The sequence below is a fragment of the Corvus kubaryi genome, unplaced genomic scaffold (assembly GCF_017639235.1).
Source record: "Corvus kubaryi isolate FWS band 111438036 unplaced genomic scaffold, C.kubaryi_AGA036_p1.0 37284, whole genome shotgun sequence".
Taxonomy (NCBI): domain Eukaryota; kingdom Metazoa; phylum Chordata; class Aves; order Passeriformes; family Corvidae; genus Corvus; species Corvus kubaryi.
In genome coordinates, this window is record NW_024581088.1 from 478,460 (window position 1) to 495,419 (window position 16,960).

The following is a 16,960-nucleotide window of genomic DNA, read 5'->3' on the forward strand; positions in this document are numbered from 1 at the left end:
CCAGCCCAGCCCCCGGCCCAGCGCAGCCCCCGCCGGCCCGGCCCGGCCCGGCCTTACCTGGCGGCTACGCGGCCGCGGCGGGGGCGGCGCCCTGAGGCGGCCCCGGATCTGCCGGGCTGAACCACTGCGGGCGGAGGGGCCGCGCGGGGCTGGGCCGGACCCGGCGGCACCGGGGAGGGCGGGGTTGTGCCCCTCTGCTCTGGTGAGACCCCCTGGAGCTGCCGCCGGCTCGGGGCCGCGAACCTGGAGCGAGGCCAGAGGAGGCCCCGGAGCTGCTCCCAGGGCTGGGGCACCTCTGCTCTGGAGCCGGGCGGGGAGAGCCGGGGGTGCTCAGCTGGAGAAGAGAAGGCTCTGGGGAGAGCTCAGAGCCCCTTGCAGGGCCTAAAGGGGCTCCAGGAGAGCTGGAGAGGGACTGGGGACAAGGGATGGAGGCACAGGACACAGGGAATGGCTTCCCAGTGCCAGAGGGCAGGGCTGGATGGGATATTGGGAAGGAATTGTTCCCTGGGAGGGTGGGCAGGCCCTGGCACAGGGTGCCCAGAGATCCCCGGCAGTGCCCGAGGCGAGGTTGGACAGGGCTTGGAGCAGCCTGGGACAGTGGAAGGTGTCCCTGCCCATGGCAGGGGGTGGAATGAGATGCACTTTTAAGAGCTTTCCAATCCAAACCATTCCATGATTTTATGGAAAAGAAACATTGCCGGGTTTCCTAGGTGGAAAAGCACAGCACGGGAGCCCTGTGCTAGGGGACCGGGACTGAGCTCCTGGCACAGCTCAGTATCCCTGTGCTGGTGTGGGCTGCCAGCAGCATCCATGTCCCTCCTCACCCTGTGAGACCTAGGGCTGGGATCGGTCCCTTTGGAAACCAGCACTGCACCTGTTTCCAGCGGATGTGAACCACAGCCCTCACCTTAGTGAAGTTCCCTAAGAACAGCAATTAACTGAGTAATTAAATAGCCAAACTTGCCGATCGCCGACCCACTTGTCTCACCTCCCTGTGAGCTCTCCCTCCCAGCGTTGGGTCTCCCAAGGCCCCTCTTGGTCGAGGTGCACCTTTGAGGCAGGAATTTGTCGGTCCCAGATGTGCGGCAGCACTGGGCATGGCACTGCCTGAGCTCATTTTGGAGGAACGCAGACACTCCTTGAAATTCTTGAGCGCAATCTGCCTCTGGAGCCGCAGCACCTCGCGCTGCGATTCCCGCAGCAGGCGGTCGAACTCGATGACGTTCAGGCAGCGAGGGTCATCCTGTGGGAAACCAAACATGGCACCATGGCCCTGACAAGCTCCAAAAGGTGGGACAGGTCACATTTAACATGCTAGCACCAAAAGAGGGGAGGCCGGGAAAACCCAGGTAGTGTGGCACACATGCATGGCTGACTTCTAGGTCTCCAAAGCCTCAAAACTCACTTTATATCCTTTATGCAAATACATTATCCCTCGTGAAGATAAAACCCAGCCTGTAATGCTCCTGCAGCTCTCCCAGCATGATGCCCAGGGCTTTTCCAATCATGGGCCATCTCAGAATATGCCAGCAGGGAGCGTAGCAGGATAATGTCATTTCATGGCCCGGCCAAGTTAGAGCTCTTGCTGCTTTCTTTACTCCTTGTTGTGGGTGCTGGCAAGCGCTGGGCTTTGAGAGGTTGCAGGAATGAAGAACATCTAGGATTTGGTCAGTTCTTCCTCAGGATAATATTTGGTTTCCTATCATTCTTGATTTCTCTCCTCTCAAGACAGTATGTGTGATGGACACCTATCTTTAGCACAAGGGGTCACTCCCATCCGTTCATGACCCAAACACAGGAGCTTTTGAAGGAAACCAGCACAATCTGACTCTCACAAAACCGGGAAGAATATGTCACCAGCTGGTGTGATTCTTCAAAGGTTTCCAGATTTCAGGAAGCTGAAGAAACATGTACCTGCATGCCCATATGTACAAAATTGGTTTATGAAAACCTGTCTTTTCAAATCTGCTGCTGGAGGAGACATTGTTCATTCCCCTGGAAAGCTCCTAAGCCAGAGAATTCAAGACATAATTGGTATCCAGGACAAATGCAATCTGCTTCCCTGTTCGCTTCTTATTTGCCCTAAAAATAGTGTGTGCCTTATAAATAGAACCATGGTTACTCTCACACTGCAAGGGGGAAACTGAGGCAGCATTAATGGGAACTGATTATAGATTCAAGAAGTGAGCAGCTGGGCCTCCTCTGTGCCAGGCCCATGTTCAGGCTACCAGGGTAGTAGTTCTTTAAACAAAATTGGCTGTGGCTATGTATAAAGTCTCCCTTCCCCCACCAAAAAAGGCAGCTATTCCCAACAGACAGCCTCCAAAGCCTGGGGGAACAAGGGAGTAGAAAAAAAGCTCAGTTCTCCCCTCAGTTTCTATTATATCCATCCCCTGCAGCTGTTCCCCCCAGTCCTCCACTTCCAAGGATCCATGCTGCAAGAAATTGCAGCCTGGATTTAGCTGGAGCCGGGGTTTGGTTGGAAGCAGATCACTGGAGTATGATCTCAGGAAATTATTTTATTCCATCCTAAGAGCCCTGGCTTTGCAAAACAAGGCCAATGCCTTTGCAGCCCAGGGTGCAGGGTGTGAGTCCTGCTACTGCCAGGGAAGTGAGTGGATCCATTTCATAGGCACTGAAAAATTTCTACTGATTTAAATACTCAAGATTAAAATTGATTTGGTTACAAACTCTGAACGTGCACATCATATCTCTGCATAAAACCCCCTTCATTGGCATAATGCATTTTGCATGCTGCAGACAGATTAGGGGAATTTAGAATTTTAAGTAGCTGGAAATTAAAATTTAATGAGCGGTTTGCTTGGAAGAGAAATGGGAAAAACAAGATCAGACAGAATGATCTGTACTGCTCTCTTTTCTGTGGATTCCCTGCTCAGGCATCGACGTCCCAGTTGCTGGTGCCACAGACAGGGTCACCTTCCAGGACAGGGTGGTCACCCAGGTCACCCGTGCCCTAGGAAGGCAGTGACTGAATTTGTCAGCCCTGACGGTTGCACCCGTGTGCTTTTCCTTGGCCAGGAATGAATCTTGCTCACCCCCTTCTGTCACATTCCTTTGCAATCTGTCACTCTCCTGTCCCTAGCAGGTTCAGGTTGCCCAGCACACTCTGTTATGAAAATCAGAGTGCTTTTGAAAGAGTCTCTTCCCCTTTCTGTGGGGGCCTGAGGTGAGAAATCAAAGGAATGGGAAGGAAACTTCTTGCTGACACTGTAGAGCACAGACAGACCTGGATAAGTTTGTCCTGTGGTTCAATGCCAGGAAGGATCAATGGGGCAGCTCTGTACGAACACCAAATACACCCCATTGTTCTTATCCTGACTAGATCTACATTAGGGAAAGACTGAGACTCCACCTTCAAACCTGCAGTTAAAAATGAACATATGGGAGCACAGGGAAAAAAATAAAGCTGTTTTCAATGAGGAAGTATTTGTCACCTAAATACCACGTAAGTAGGGCAGGTAGAAGTGCAAGTGTTCAGCTCAGCTGGGGACAGGGAGGTACAGTGGCACTTGACTATATTTGCATTAGCAAACCAGGGGGAAACCAGCATGGGCCCAAGTGTTACTGAGCTTCTCTGGAGATTTGAACTGACCTGAACTGAAAACATCCAGTTTCAGAATAAAAGATGCAACTGAGATGCCCAGAACAGGTTGCTTTAGTCACTTTGAGTGAGAACCATCTCACCCAGCTCCAGCCGCCTGCAGAGGCTCCTTTTCAGAGCTCTCACAGAGAAAAACTTTGCGGGAGCGACACATCTGACCAGTCCTAGATCTCGGGATGAGCTGAATTACCACTTCATCCCACCATTTATATTGGCATGGCCTGTGCTGGTGCTGAGGGGAATGCAGGTCACCAGCCCAGGAGCAGACACTAGCACTGGGGATGGTTTCATGAACACCCAGCCCTGCCTGGGGGCTTGTAGCCTTGGTCATAAACATGTCAGGAGGCACTGAATTATCACCAGTCTCGTGGTGGCTGTGAGTCCTCAGAAAGCTGCAGCTCGAGGCTTGGGATCTAGACTGGTTTTTGGGAACGTGCTGGTTGGCTTCTCAAAGAAACGCTTTAAAAGGAGGCCCTGCTTATCTTGCTTGCAGCTCAGTCCTTTGAAAAGTCATGCTGTCTGTGGCTTCTTGGGGGTTTCCAGGGAAGGAGTTTTAGTCACTGCTGGAAATGGCAGCTCAGATCCATGAACTGATGGAGGGACAAGCAGGGTGTCCCTCAAACACACGCTACTGGAGAGATCTGGACACTGTCTCTGCCACACACTCCCCCGGTGTCCCCATTCAGCTCACACATCAAATCCCCTGCCCTGTTTTCAGCCTCCAATTGAGACTAATTCCCCTCAAACCACTTCCTGGAGCCTGGTTTCCATCACTGCTGTTGCACCACTTGTCCCCAGCCCCGGAGTGATGTCCCACAAAGTGTCTCACCTTCCCTGCCAAGAGTTTAGCCTGCAGTTCCCGGCATTCCTGCTGCAGAGCTTCAATCTGCTTGTCTTTTGCCAGGAGAGCACTGGCTTGCTCTGTTAGGTCCTTGGCACGCTGGCGGGCAAATGCTTTTTTGCACAGTTCCAGGCTGGAGCCCTTCAGAGGCACCGGAGCAGTTACCTATGCCAGAGAGCAGTGAGGTGTGTTTGTGTGTGACCATCACCCCTTGGTGTTCACCAACCACCACCCCATCACCCTTTTGTGTTCCTTACCCACCACCCCATCACTCAGCACAGGGAGCACTGTCAAAAATTGCAGCCTGGCCCCAAAGGACAGACAAACAGACAGAGGAGCAGGACAGGCCTACAGAAAAGTAGAAGAGGAAAGGCTAGATGGAAAAGTGGCTCAAAGAAGAGGTGGGAAGGACACAGTACTCAATAGGTACAGCCAGCACGGGGGCTGCAGGCAGGGCAGAAGTGGGGAGGGGAAAGAGAGAAAAACAGTATGAGGTAAAAAAGACAAGAGAAGGCAGCAGAGAGGAGGGGAGAATGGCAGGAAAGATGAGCATGGGCTCAAGTATAGCATGGAATCAAGGATAGAGGTGGCCAAACCAGGAAGAGAATTGGAGCTTCCGTGGGTTTCAAGGCAACAGGAAAGAGCTTCAGCATGGATGGGTGGAAGATAGAGGGAAAGGCAGGGGCTAAGGAGAGCCCAGCAAGGGCCAGTGCAGCCAGGGAGGATTGGGACAAATAAAGCAGTATTTGTATAGGTGCTGGGGGTCTGCACAGTATGTCAAATGGTTTCTCTTAACATAGTATCTGACGAGTCCGTCTGCTGCCCTGCAAGTACCAATATCCCATGACAGACGGGCGGCACAGTGCCTGGGCACAGAGAGGGCAGCAGCGCCAGGAAATCCCCCTACCTTCTCTCCAGCACAGTTTTCACTTCCTCCTTTCTACCCTAAACAGCTTGAATTCCCCATCACAATCGCCGCTTTCCTTCAGGAAGGTGTGCCCAAGATCCCACACCCTACAGCCACCTCCCACTACTGCTGCACCATGTCAGACACTCCAGGGTTCACAACAAGCTGCTGTTGGGTTGGAGAAGGCAGAAGCCCTGTGGCTTGCACAGCAGTTCGAGTGAGGTGAGGATGGGACAGAGATGCCTCTCACCCCTTCCTGTTTTGCTTCACCGCACTCCTTTTCTTATTCAAATCCTTCCTGTTTCTTTTTGGTGAAGTCAGATGAATTATTTTCATGACTTGCCCAAGGAAAGCTGAGTTAATGACTTTAGACTATGACCTTACAGTAAGAAACCAAGCAGGAAGAAATTCCACAAACCAGCCCCCAAGAGGAGTAGAGAAGCTGGCGATGGCTGGGGTTGGTGATTCTTGCTCTGCCGTGATGTGCAAAGCATGCTTGCTGTAGGTTTAAGAAAAAGGGAAAGGAAAGGTCTTTCTAGCTCAATGGAAGCAGAAAACCAAAGTTCCTGGTGGTGGGGTGCTCTCCCAGCCCAGCTCCCCAGCCGCAGCAGGTCCCGGCACCCACCACTTTGAGGTTTGCCTCCTGGAGCTTCCGGGCTCTCTCCTCCAGGCGCTTGGCGATCACCGCCAGCTCTGCGTTCTTCCTCTTCAGGTGCTTCACCTTCTCCTCCGTCTGGGGGAAGCAGCTCCTGCGCTGGAGAGCAGAAGGAGAAGTTGGAGGTGAAGCCCTTGCTCAGGAGCCAACATTCCTGGCTGAACCTGACCTACGTAAGGCACACAGGCCATTTCCCAGCCAGGGCTTAGTTCTCCTAGAACTATCCCAACCATTGAACACCAACCTCTGCTGCCGCTCCAGTCCCTGAAACCTGTGTTTTCCTGGTATTTTTGTTAATGTGACCTCTCAGTCCCCATGAGATGCCCCTCACCCCACCCTGGACCATCCCACATGGTCCCTCTCCATCCACAACATCCCTGTTGCAGGCTCTGCTAGGACGCAACATGTCTCCAGCATCAGGGTATCCTGGCCACCCACCCTCTGGGCTTTCTCTTCCAAAGTCTTCCCAGTTTATTTTCCCGGGATTACAGGACTCGACACACCCCTGAGGATTTGTACTTGCACAGCAAGCTTATCTGTGTCCTTTCTCTCCTGACACCAAAGCATGAGTGGGAGAAGGCAACAAAGGACTTTATGATATTTGCAAAGCAAATTTCCTTTTTCTTCCTATTGATTCTGTTCGCTCTTAATCCCCTTTTATTTGTTATCTGTCCGTTCCAATAAGCTCCCACTTGCCGATGGCTCCTTCTCCCAAGGTCGAACCCGGATGTGTTGTGCCATCTTTTCACATCAGCAGAAACGTCAGGCCGACTGATCCTCACGATTATTTCCCTCCCTCCCCCAGTGAGAGTGCACCATGGGCGCCTGGGCTGGAAGGCTGAGGCTGATTTTTGAGAGCCAAATTTGATGAGAGCACAGGCTTGTGCTTCACTAAAATCCAGATGACTGATAAGGGCTAACCCCTCGGGGTGCAGGACATGCTGAATTTATGCTTTTAGTGTTAGAAAATGATCTAAAATATGCGTTTTGAATGGGGTGATATAAATCTGAAATGCTGAGCAATCAAATTTGCCCAGCGTGGCTGGGCTGCATCCCCACACTGCAGGGCTGTGCAACGGGTGATGCTCTCCAGGGAGGATGCAGGAGGGAAATATTCCCTCTTTCCTGAGGGTCCTGGCTGCCTACCTGGGAAGTCAGGCATGGGGGAGGGGGCAGAAGACAGAAGGCCCAGGCTATGGCAGGCTGGCTTGGCTTTGGGGTGCAGCTGGGGAGGATGTCGGTGCTGGGCTCTCGTGGGAGCAGGGGGCAGTGCTGCACTGTCACCCAGAGCCAAGGCTGAGTGAATCAGTGTTTCTGCTTTTCCAGTTAAAGAGGAAATAAGAGCGACTTCCCCTGCCCTCCCCTGCCCAGCCCTGCTCTGCACTGTGGGGAAGGGTCTGGCTCCAGCTGACGGCTGCAGTGTAAAGGCACCCAGGGGACCCAAAGCACCCAGACCCCCTTCATTCTCTGGCCCTGCCCAGATGAACCTGTGAGTTCAAGAAGCATTTGGACACTAGTCCTGCACATGGTGTGACTCTTGAGGATGGTTCTGTGCAGGGCCAGCAGTCGGATTCAATGATTCTTGTGGGCCCCTTCCCACTCAGCATGTTCTGTGATTCTGTGATCTCTTAGAGTTGGCAGCAGACAGCAGCTCTCTGTGTCCAGGACTCGCTCCCCATGGAGCATCCCACGACAGCGTCTCCTGCTCACCAGCAAGCTGTTCTCCTCGGCCAGGCTGGAGCAGCGGTGCCGCAGGTCCTCCAGCGCACTCAGGAGCTTCGTGTTCTGGCTCACGAGGAAGCCGTAGTCAGCCCCACTCTGCAAAACAGCACGGAGAGGCAAGGCAGGGCTTCAGCTGCCTGGGGCAGGGACTGCAGGTCCTGCAGGACCACAGGGATTCACCAGGGGCAGGGGCAGAGGGGCTGCAGCCTCACACCAGCCCCAGCCCTGCGGTGAGCCCAGCCTGGCTGTGCCGGGGGCTGGCAGGGTCAGGGTGCTGGTGGCAAAGGGTGGGATGTGGGAGCTGATTTCAGGAGGAGGCAAGAGGCTGCATGTCCACTGGGGGACAACTGGCCTTTGAGGCCACCCTGAGGGTGACAGCTGCCACCTCCATAGCTTTAAAAATTCTTTCAACTTCCACCCATGGAAAAAGCCCAGACCCTTCTGTTGTCCTGAGCCATGGCACCATCCAAACTGGCTCAGGTGAAACACGGGCAGAGCCAACAAGACCCAGGCAGGCAGAACACAACCCCTGGCACCCCAGACATGTGTGCTGCTCCCCACAGCTAAGGGACCCAGTGGCCTCCAGCACCACGTGGTTTTGGAGGCAACCAGACTTCCTCACCCTCTTCCCCACATCAGCACTCATGTTTGGCCCAGGAAAGTGCCCAGGAGCCAGACCCCAGATCTTCCTCTCTGTGTCAGCCTTGGCTCCGGAAGAAGGTGACATGCAGGACTTTTTGCAAACACCAACTTCATTTTGCCACCTCAAAAGCAGCAGCGGCAGCAGCAGCTCAGCCGGGAGCTGTATATAGAGTTTTGTGGTTGCTGCTTCCTGCCGAGAGCAGCTCGCCGCAGGCTCGCTACCGGAGCCGGCTCCCAGCAGGGATTTCTGGGCGTGAGCAAAGCTCAGAGCTGAGCTGTTGCTTCACAGCTGCCATATGGCAGTGCCTCGGGAAGATCTAGCCACATGTTTTCCCAGCAGCCAGGCAGGTCCTGCAGGACCCAGTCCCAGAGCCCAACAAGTCTCCGCTGAACGGCCGCGACCCTCCCGGTGCACAGCTCTGCCCTGCAGTTTTCCAGCCAAAGCTACGGGGGAAACATCCCTCGCTCCCAAAGGAGTGCTGCCCAAGCTTCCGGGGTAGCAAGAGCTCAGACAAGAGTTCAGCTCTAGGGGTCTGAGACTGCCTAAAACTCATTACACTTTTGAACAATTCTGGTTTCTCCATCGTGTCCACTGTAGAGATAGGGCACAAGACCAGTGCCACAAAGTCCCCTCCCACTGAATTCCCCAGCGTGGTGCCATGCCCATGGCTCTCCCAGCCTCTCACACCTGTATGGAAATGCCTTGACAAAGCAGGGAGGGAAAACACAGCTGAAGGAGGTTGAAAACAACCAAAAAAAAACCCCCTGAAGATGACACCCAGCCCTTCCCATCAGCCTCATCAAGCCCCTGAGACACCAGGATATGATGTGCCATGAGCTGACAGGCTTTTGCCTGAGTGATTTGTAGATGTCCACCCTCCCTGCAGAAATCCCCGGGTTTGTGAAAGCTGGAGTGAAATGCCCCATGGAAGGAGGCTGTACTGCTACCCACACGTGGGAAAGCAAGAATACATTTTCCTCTATTTTTTTCTCTCCTAGGCACTCCAGGCCACTGTTCTTGGGGACATCACACTGCAGCACCTGCCTGCCCTCTCCTGCTCTCCAAAAACTTAGGGCTGCTCCCAGGGATGGTCAGGGTAGGCCCAGAAACAAAGGAAATCCCTGAACCCAGCATCCCAGGGATGCCAAGAAGCTCCCCTGGGAGCCATGTGCACAGCTCTGTGCCCAGTACCAGATCCTGCAGCATCAATCCCATCCCTGCAGCTTTACAGGGACAGAGGAGGTGTCCCAGGGAGCATTTCCCCCATCACCAGCTCCGAGAACAGCAAAGCACTTCCTTGGCCTGGGAATCCACGTAGGGGACACTGCAGGTGTCAAAGAGGAGACAAAGCAGGGCGGGTTCACGGGGAGAGGGGTCCTACCAGCATCTCCTGTGCTGTGCATGACAGCACCTCGGGCTGGTCCCCTGCTGCCACCCCCAGAGCCAAGCAGGCAGCCCTGGGATGAAGTCAAAGTGCATTATTTCCATCTCTTTGCCACTGCCAAGAGGCCTCAAAATTCTTGCCTGTGGTTGCACTGAGACAGGGCAAGCACCATGAGCCAGCAGCCTCTGCGCTGGGATGGGAGCAGGAGAGGTTCTGAGGAGAAGCTGATGTGCTCCTGCTTCTCCCACCAGCCAGTCAGGACTTCTGACGTCAGCAGCATGGGGTTTCAGTAGGGGACAATCAGCACCTCCAGCATGGCATGGGGATCTTTTGGGGACCTACATGCAAATTCCTGCATTTGAAACCCCATTTCTGTAGCCATAAACCATTTCATCAAGGCAGGATGCAAAGGCTCATAACCCCTCACCCCTACCCTGCCAGGCTGTCCCCAGCTCAGCCCAGGTTTCGTGTCACGACTCCAGAGCCCATGGCATGGCAAAGGCTGGCATGTCCTTTCCCATTCTGTGGATGTTGCTGCCTCCCCGGGCAAGGTGCCACGGAGCAGGAGAGTGTGGCTGTGTGCTCCAGGCTGGGGCCAGGCACGGGGCCAAGCCTCCCCTGTGCCAGCACGTCCCTCTGCGGCCACAGCTCCTTGGGGCTTTGCCCAGAGAGGCACAAGGGACATCAGCAGCGAGACGATGTGGAGGCAGCAGATCCTTGCTGTGCCAGGATGTCTGTCCCGCGCGGGGACGTCACTGCCCAGAAAAGCTTTGCCAAACCTTCCCATCGGCTCTGAGCCGGCGCTGGCTGCATCAGCTGAGCCCTCCTCCAAGACCACGGAGAGCCTGGAACCGAAGGGCTGTCTAGACGTCATCCCACGCTCATTAAACATTCATTTCCTATAATGAAATGGCTTTTAATTTATCAACCGCTCCACAGCTCCTTAAGGATCCCGCGCTGCACGGCGCAGCCTCGCTGCTGGCTGCACTCGGGGCTCCCACGGTGCTTTTCATGGGGAGCTGGAAGTAATCGTCAGGGAGGAGAGACACAGAGGCTCCCCCCAAAGTGACTCATCCTGATGAAGACATACAGAAGTGTCAGCAGGAGCTGGAATCCAAATGCGTCCCTCAGTCAGGGAGGTTTTCCCTGAGCTGAGGCAGAGCTGACACCATGGGGCAGCAGAGAGGGTCTCCAGGCAGCCACATTCCCCAGATCAGGAGCATCCTTGGCCACTAAAATATTAACCTAAAAATTGACGCAAGTGACACGTTCTTTTGCCACAGGAAAGTTTCTAAAATGAGAGGAAGGCAGGAGCAGAACAGCAGGGATGCTGAGGGAGGAGAGCAGCAGGCACATGGCTTTGAAGCCTCCGTTACAGGGAAATCAGCATCATCTGTTGTCTCTTTTGGCAGGTAGAGCCCAAAGTTTCTCCAAGACACATTGAGAGCAGCAAACAAAGAAAAGCCTCAGCATGGCAGCTGCCAGAAAACTGCTGCTTTTTCACCCGAAAGCTTCAAAAAGCACAGGAGAGCTGCAGCGGCTTTTGCAGGGAGAGGTGCCCAGCCAGGCTGCTAAATGGGTCACGCAGGCAAAATCCCTCTGGAGCACCCAGCATCCAGCACAGTCCTTAAAGTCCTGCAGAAAACTTGCAGGAGGCCTTTGGGGGACAGTAAATCAGCCAGCAGCCGTGCTCCGCAATGCGGCTGGGGCTGTGCCGGCACCGCGGCACGGCCTGGCACCCACCGGCCCAGGGCTCCCCCAGCCAGCCCTGGGGAACAGCCAAAGTCTGAACCCTGCCTTGCTTTGAAATTCCTGCTGAGAGCCGGACAGGGAGGAGGAATTTACCAGGTGGCCCCATGAGCAGGAGGTCTCAGGTGGCCTTTTGGAAGCAGGCAGGCACATGGCTGATTTGAAAACAGGTAATTTGAAAGTGTATAAACCACACGCAATTTGAAGGTGTATAAACCACTGACAATTTCAAGATACCCTGCAGTGACTTCTCCATCTGCAGCTCATCCAGGGTACAGCTGCTGGGTTTGCTTTTGCAGGAGCCATCTCTGAACACAACTCCCCTCTGCAGACACCTTGCAGAGTGATTTCCCAGGTGAAGCTATCCCAGCTCTCCTGCTATCTTGGATGTATTAAATCCACTACCTCTCCTTCATTTGAAATCATTGTCCCCAAGCCTCCACCATGTCAAAGCCCTTTAGCTGTTCGTTCCACCTGACTTTAGTAATTAGTTCCCTTAACTTCTCAATCCTCTTCACTTGGAAATGAAGCCTATCATTGCCAATCCGTTTTCTCCTCTTCCAGCCAGTTTCAAGGGAATCAGCCACCTCACAGAACAAAGTTATTTTCCATAGGCTGCTCTTCTGCAGTGCCCTCACTGCATGTCAAAAGCAAGACAAAAATAGCCTCACCTCCTGTTCGGTCAGTGAGCAGAGCCAGCCCCGGCGCTGCCGCTGCCGGCACAGCGAGCAGCCAGCACATCCCCACCCAGGGAACAGGGACAGTGCTGCCAGAGGTATGGGAGCAGTAAGAGACATGCCTGGGACTAGGCTGTGGTTATCCTGCCACTCTTCTGACAGGCAGTGTGTCCCACTGCGCTTGTCCTGCTTCCTTCCTGCATTTTGCGCCGTTCCTGGTTTCAGACACAAACATCTCTGTTGTGCCCTTGCCTTTAGGGCACTTCCCCACAGCCCTGTGTGCTGCCAACTCCCCTTTCCATCAGTCAGCATTTTCCCCTGCTGCCCATCCCTCTTCCAGCCTACTACTTGCCCTTATTTATGTGATTTCCTCATTTATCTGATTTTTATCACTCCATGTAACAAATTCACGGAAGAAAAAATCCATCCAAGGCTATTAACTTCAAAGGTCCTGCCTCCAGCATGAGGAGTGCTGGAGCCACGAATTGAAAGATATTGAGGGAATATTCAGAGGAGCAGTCACTATATATTTGCTGTTTCTCTGCATTTCCCCAGGCATCCTCTCCTGCACACCCTCTGACCACTGCCAGCTCTTCATATGCTCCTCACTGGCTGTTTAAAATGAGACGCAGCTAAAATTGGAGTCTTGCAAAACCAGGTCCTCTCTATCTTTAAACCCTCTGTGGAAGCCCCATTATGAATCCCAGGACCACAAGCCCAGCTATTCCAGGAGAAGAATAATCACCTCGGTAGCCCTGATGGCCCTGGCTCACTGTCCTTTGATGAGCTCAGCTTCTCCAGCCTCCCAACCAGGGAGAAATTAATGTTCCTGCAAAACTGAGACAGGGAGGAATGTGAGTGGAAAATAAACTCCCAAGGCAGAGGATCAGCTCTCCAAAATCCAATGCTGCAGCTGGGTCCAGGGTGCAATGCGGCACAATTCCTCACCTTTAACAGCAAATCCAAAAGACAGGAGGATTTGCTAGGAGATGAGAGAAAATGACACTGAAATACCTCAGGGCTGCTGGGAAGGTGGCTCTGAAATGCTCCTGAGGTGCTGCACATGTGATTCTTCATCCTTCACCATCATACAGAAAACAGGGCAGGGAGTTGTGAGGAGTGAAGGGTTTGGAGAAGCCATGGGAGACTCTGGCAGGGGAAAGGTGCTGCTCAGAGTGCAGGTTCTCATGGTGCTGAACACTGCTGGTATCACCAGTTCTTTTGTTTGGCCAGTTTGCGCCTGGCCCTGCTCTCCAGTGGGCTATGGAGACGTGTCCCTGCTTCCAGCTGCCCATGACCCGCCTGGAGCAGAGGCATGACAAGGTCGGTGTGGCCCTGGACAGGCTTTTCCCAGCTGTGACCCAACTCTCTTGTGTTAAGCACAAAGTGTTTTGCAATCCCAGGATGTGTTGGCCACAAACTGCAGCTGATCCATCAGATAACCTGCAGCAGCCCCGGGTTGTGCAACACTCCTCAAGTACAGGAACATCACCCTCCTGCCCTTGGGCCACTATGTGACCCCTGGCCACCTCAGTGTCCCCTGCAGGGTCTTTGCCCCCTACACACCTCTGAGAAAGATATCTGCATTTTGTAGGGTGAAAAGCAGGTGCAAAGCCTGTTCTACCAACTACCCTTTGAACACTGGTGTACAAGTGTCTCCCTTGTCGCTTATCAGCTTCCAGAAAGATTTGGCCAAGCTCCACTCGTCGTAAAGCAGGACTGTGCTCCGTCCCCACTGCACTCAGGGGATACTGCTGTTTCACTGCCCAGCTGGGGAATGTGTGGAAGACAGGCTGTGCACTATAAAACCTGGTTGTAATATTCTGAAGCCAAGACAGCTAAGCTGTCTTTTTCCCCCACTGCAAAATTTTGTGGGTGCTGAACAGATCATTGAATCTGCAGAGAAGTAGCTCATGCAATGGTATTTCCACTAGAAAAAGAAGTGCAAAATGTAGAAGATGTGGGAAACAAAGTGTGAAAAACTTCAGTGCAAACACAGAAAGACTTCGCAACCTCTGCTGCTGTGTGCTCATGCACATTGCAAATCATTTGAGCTAAAACATGGGTACTGGCATTTTTGGAGCTTTCTGTTGCTTAGCTCTAAGCAGAGGTCAGTCTGCAGCTCCCACCACTGCAGGCTCAGGCCCAGACCACCCTGAGGTATTTGTGCAGCATCTGGACTCTTTTTGGATGCCACGTGTCAGATAATTCTATTTTGTAAGCATGCAAAAACCCCCAAACCCCTGGTGAAGAATGATAAAATTTAGTTCTTTCCAGGTTTGGTATTTGATGGCTGGAGTAGGGATGATTGATCTCTGATATCTCATCTTTCTTGTAACAGAAACTCTAATCCAAAGAAACACTCCCAAGAAAGGCATGAGACTTCTGCCTTCACCCTGGGAAGCCACTGAGCTGCAGCTCAGTAAATCCCCTGCTCATACAAAAAAGCCGCAGCCCTCTGAGGATCATGGCTTGCAAAGTCAACACCAACTCTCCTTCTCACCACAGAGCCTCAGCAGCAACATCCATGATCACAAGTGTGCTTTGATTAAGTGGAAATACTCGATTCCTCACCATGTTCAGCTCTGAAGAGGCATATTTGCTCTTCTCCCTAGCAGAGTACATCAGGGAGCTGAGGGGCAGCTTTGGTATGTACAAGTCAGTTTTTGCCCAGAAATCTGCACTGCAGTTCTCACCTGCTTCTTCCTGTTTTCCAAATCACTGGCAGCTTCCCAGGGGCCAAGAGCACCTTTTCTTTTGTGCCACATTGGCTAAAAACCTGCTCGAGTTGCCCAGGCAACTCGATAGGAAGATAGGAAGGAATTGTTCCCTGGGAGGGTGGGCAGGCCCTGGCACAGGGTGCCCAGAGCAGCTGGGGCTGCCCCTGGATCCCTGGCAGTGCCCAAGGCCAGGCTGGACATTGGGGCTTGGAGCAGCCTGGGACAGTGGGAGGTGTCCCTGCCCATGGCAGGGGTGGCACTGGATGGGCTTTAAGGTCCCTTCAACCCAAACCAGTCTGGGATTTTGTGATTCTAGGCTGGGATCAGTGTTCTTGCTCATCTCGGTAAAGCAGGAACTCACCTGGGGTATTTATAGGATTTTGTGCTGGACTGAGAAGCCTCAGATCTCCAACAGCTTTAACAAGAGATGGAGGGGGGAAAATCATCTGCTTGCACCCACCACGGAGCCAGAGGCTGATGTAAAGGTTGGACTCGATGACCTTGGAAGTCTTTTTCAGCCTTAATGATTCTATGGAAACATGAATGGCAAGAGCAGCAGCAGCTGATGCTCCAGAGGGTGTTTTCCCAAAACTCTGGGCAGGTGTCTGGGATGCAGAACGCCCACACTCACAGCAGGAGGGGGACAGCAAGGCTGCCAGCACTCCATGTGCCATTTCTCTTCATGTTATTCCCGTAAGGAGGAAGACTAGAGCCAGAGGACACGAGAAAGACATTGGTGAGTCCCCTCCAAAATGCAGAGGGTGAAACGAGAAGGATGCTGAGGTGAAAGATCATGGTGTGGCAATGGCCAACAGCAACATGGTGTGACAGCCCTGTCCCAAAGCCTGTTTGTCTCCACCAGCCCAGAGGAGCCAAGGACACAGTGAGGAGGCACTGCTTGGTGTCCCTCACCCTCCACGTCCCACACAAGTGACCTGGCCAAGCCATTTGGACATGTCTTTGCACAGAGGGCATGAGCTTAATTAGAAAAAGAGCTAAAATGAGCATTGCCTTCCCCTTCCTAGTCTCACTTCACCTTGTTTTCCATTCATTCCTTCAGAGAGGCACTGGCTCCTCCTGGCAGGCAGCTGCCTGAGGTGGCCGTGCATCCACAGTGCTGCAGCAAACAGCACTGAGGCATTTGCATGAGGCTGAGCACTGCCAAGCCAAGGAAAATTAATTTACTCCGATTTTGATGGAATACAATCTTCTAATTGGGATTGCAGGAAATGGCAAGAACTGGCTCCATTGCCCAAGGTCTCCTTGTCCTACTGCCATCTTTCATTCTGCTGACCTACCCTTCCCAGTCAAGAGTGCAGCTCTACACACCCTCAGACACTAAATGAACAGTTTCCCAGCTTTGCCAATGGAAAATCTGAAGCTCTTAAAAGATCACAAATTCCTGCAAAAGGCACTAAGCTTATCACTGAATGCAGCTTGGCCTGAGCACTTGATGTGGAGGACACTTACCAGCATTTTATAATTCTTCCTGTGTCTCTGCTTTGTGTTATTAAGCCCCACTGGGACCAACAGGTTTTTTTTTTGAGGCTATTTAAATTCCTAATCACTGGAGGGCTCCTTGATTTAAGCATTTATAGTTAGGTTTACAGATTTACTGAATATTCTCAGTTCCACATGACCTCAAGGGAAGCTGAGGCTTGGATTTTAAGAAATTCAAATCCAAAGCAACCTCTTGTGATTGGGAAAGCATCATGAGAACCAGCTCAGAGCACCCTAACTGTGCCCCTTGCCTGTGTGGTTCTGGGATGGGAACAGGGAATGGTCAGCTGCTGAGCTCATCCCTTCCATGAGTGATCTGGGGAGCTTGGGGAGATGAGTAATCCTGGCAGGGAAGGATGCAGGGAACATGCAGAAAGTGAACGACCTTGATCCTCTCCCCTTGTCCAATGTAGGGCACCAGGAGGGGGCCTTCCCTTCAGCAACCCACTCCCAAACCACCCTGAGTTTTCCAGGGCCAAAGCAGATCCCGCTGGAGCAGCATCCCCTAGGAGATGCAGGCAACTGAGCTCTTGTGGGAAG

General features: G+C 53.0%; 1 protein-coding gene across 11 annotated transcripts in view; it reads right to left on the bottom strand.

Annotated features, from left to right (window-relative positions):
- The window catches only part of TSPOAP1 (TSPO associated protein 1), a 66,823-nt gene that overhangs the window by 46,242 nt on the left and 3,621 nt on the right, over positions 1 to 16,960 (bottom strand). For 10 of the 11 annotated variants that reach the window (XR_006015655.1, XM_042025847.1, XM_042025848.1 and 7 more), the window contains exons 2-5: positions 7,736 to 7,843; positions 5,996 to 6,124; positions 4,452 to 4,628; positions 989 to 1,243 (exon numbers count right to left, since the gene is read on the bottom strand). Coding sequence is in view for 9 of the 11 variants with exons in the window: in XM_042025847.1 (XP_041881781.1) it covers positions 989 to 1,243; positions 4,452 to 4,628; positions 5,996 to 6,124; positions 7,736 to 7,843 (669 nt within the window). In the remaining 2 variants the exon portion in view is untranslated. Of the gene's footprint in view, positions 1 to 57; positions 145 to 988; positions 1,244 to 4,451; positions 4,629 to 5,995; positions 6,125 to 7,735; positions 7,844 to 16,960 lie in introns of those variants that run through there. The other variant, XM_042025849.1, reaches the window with a different exon arrangement.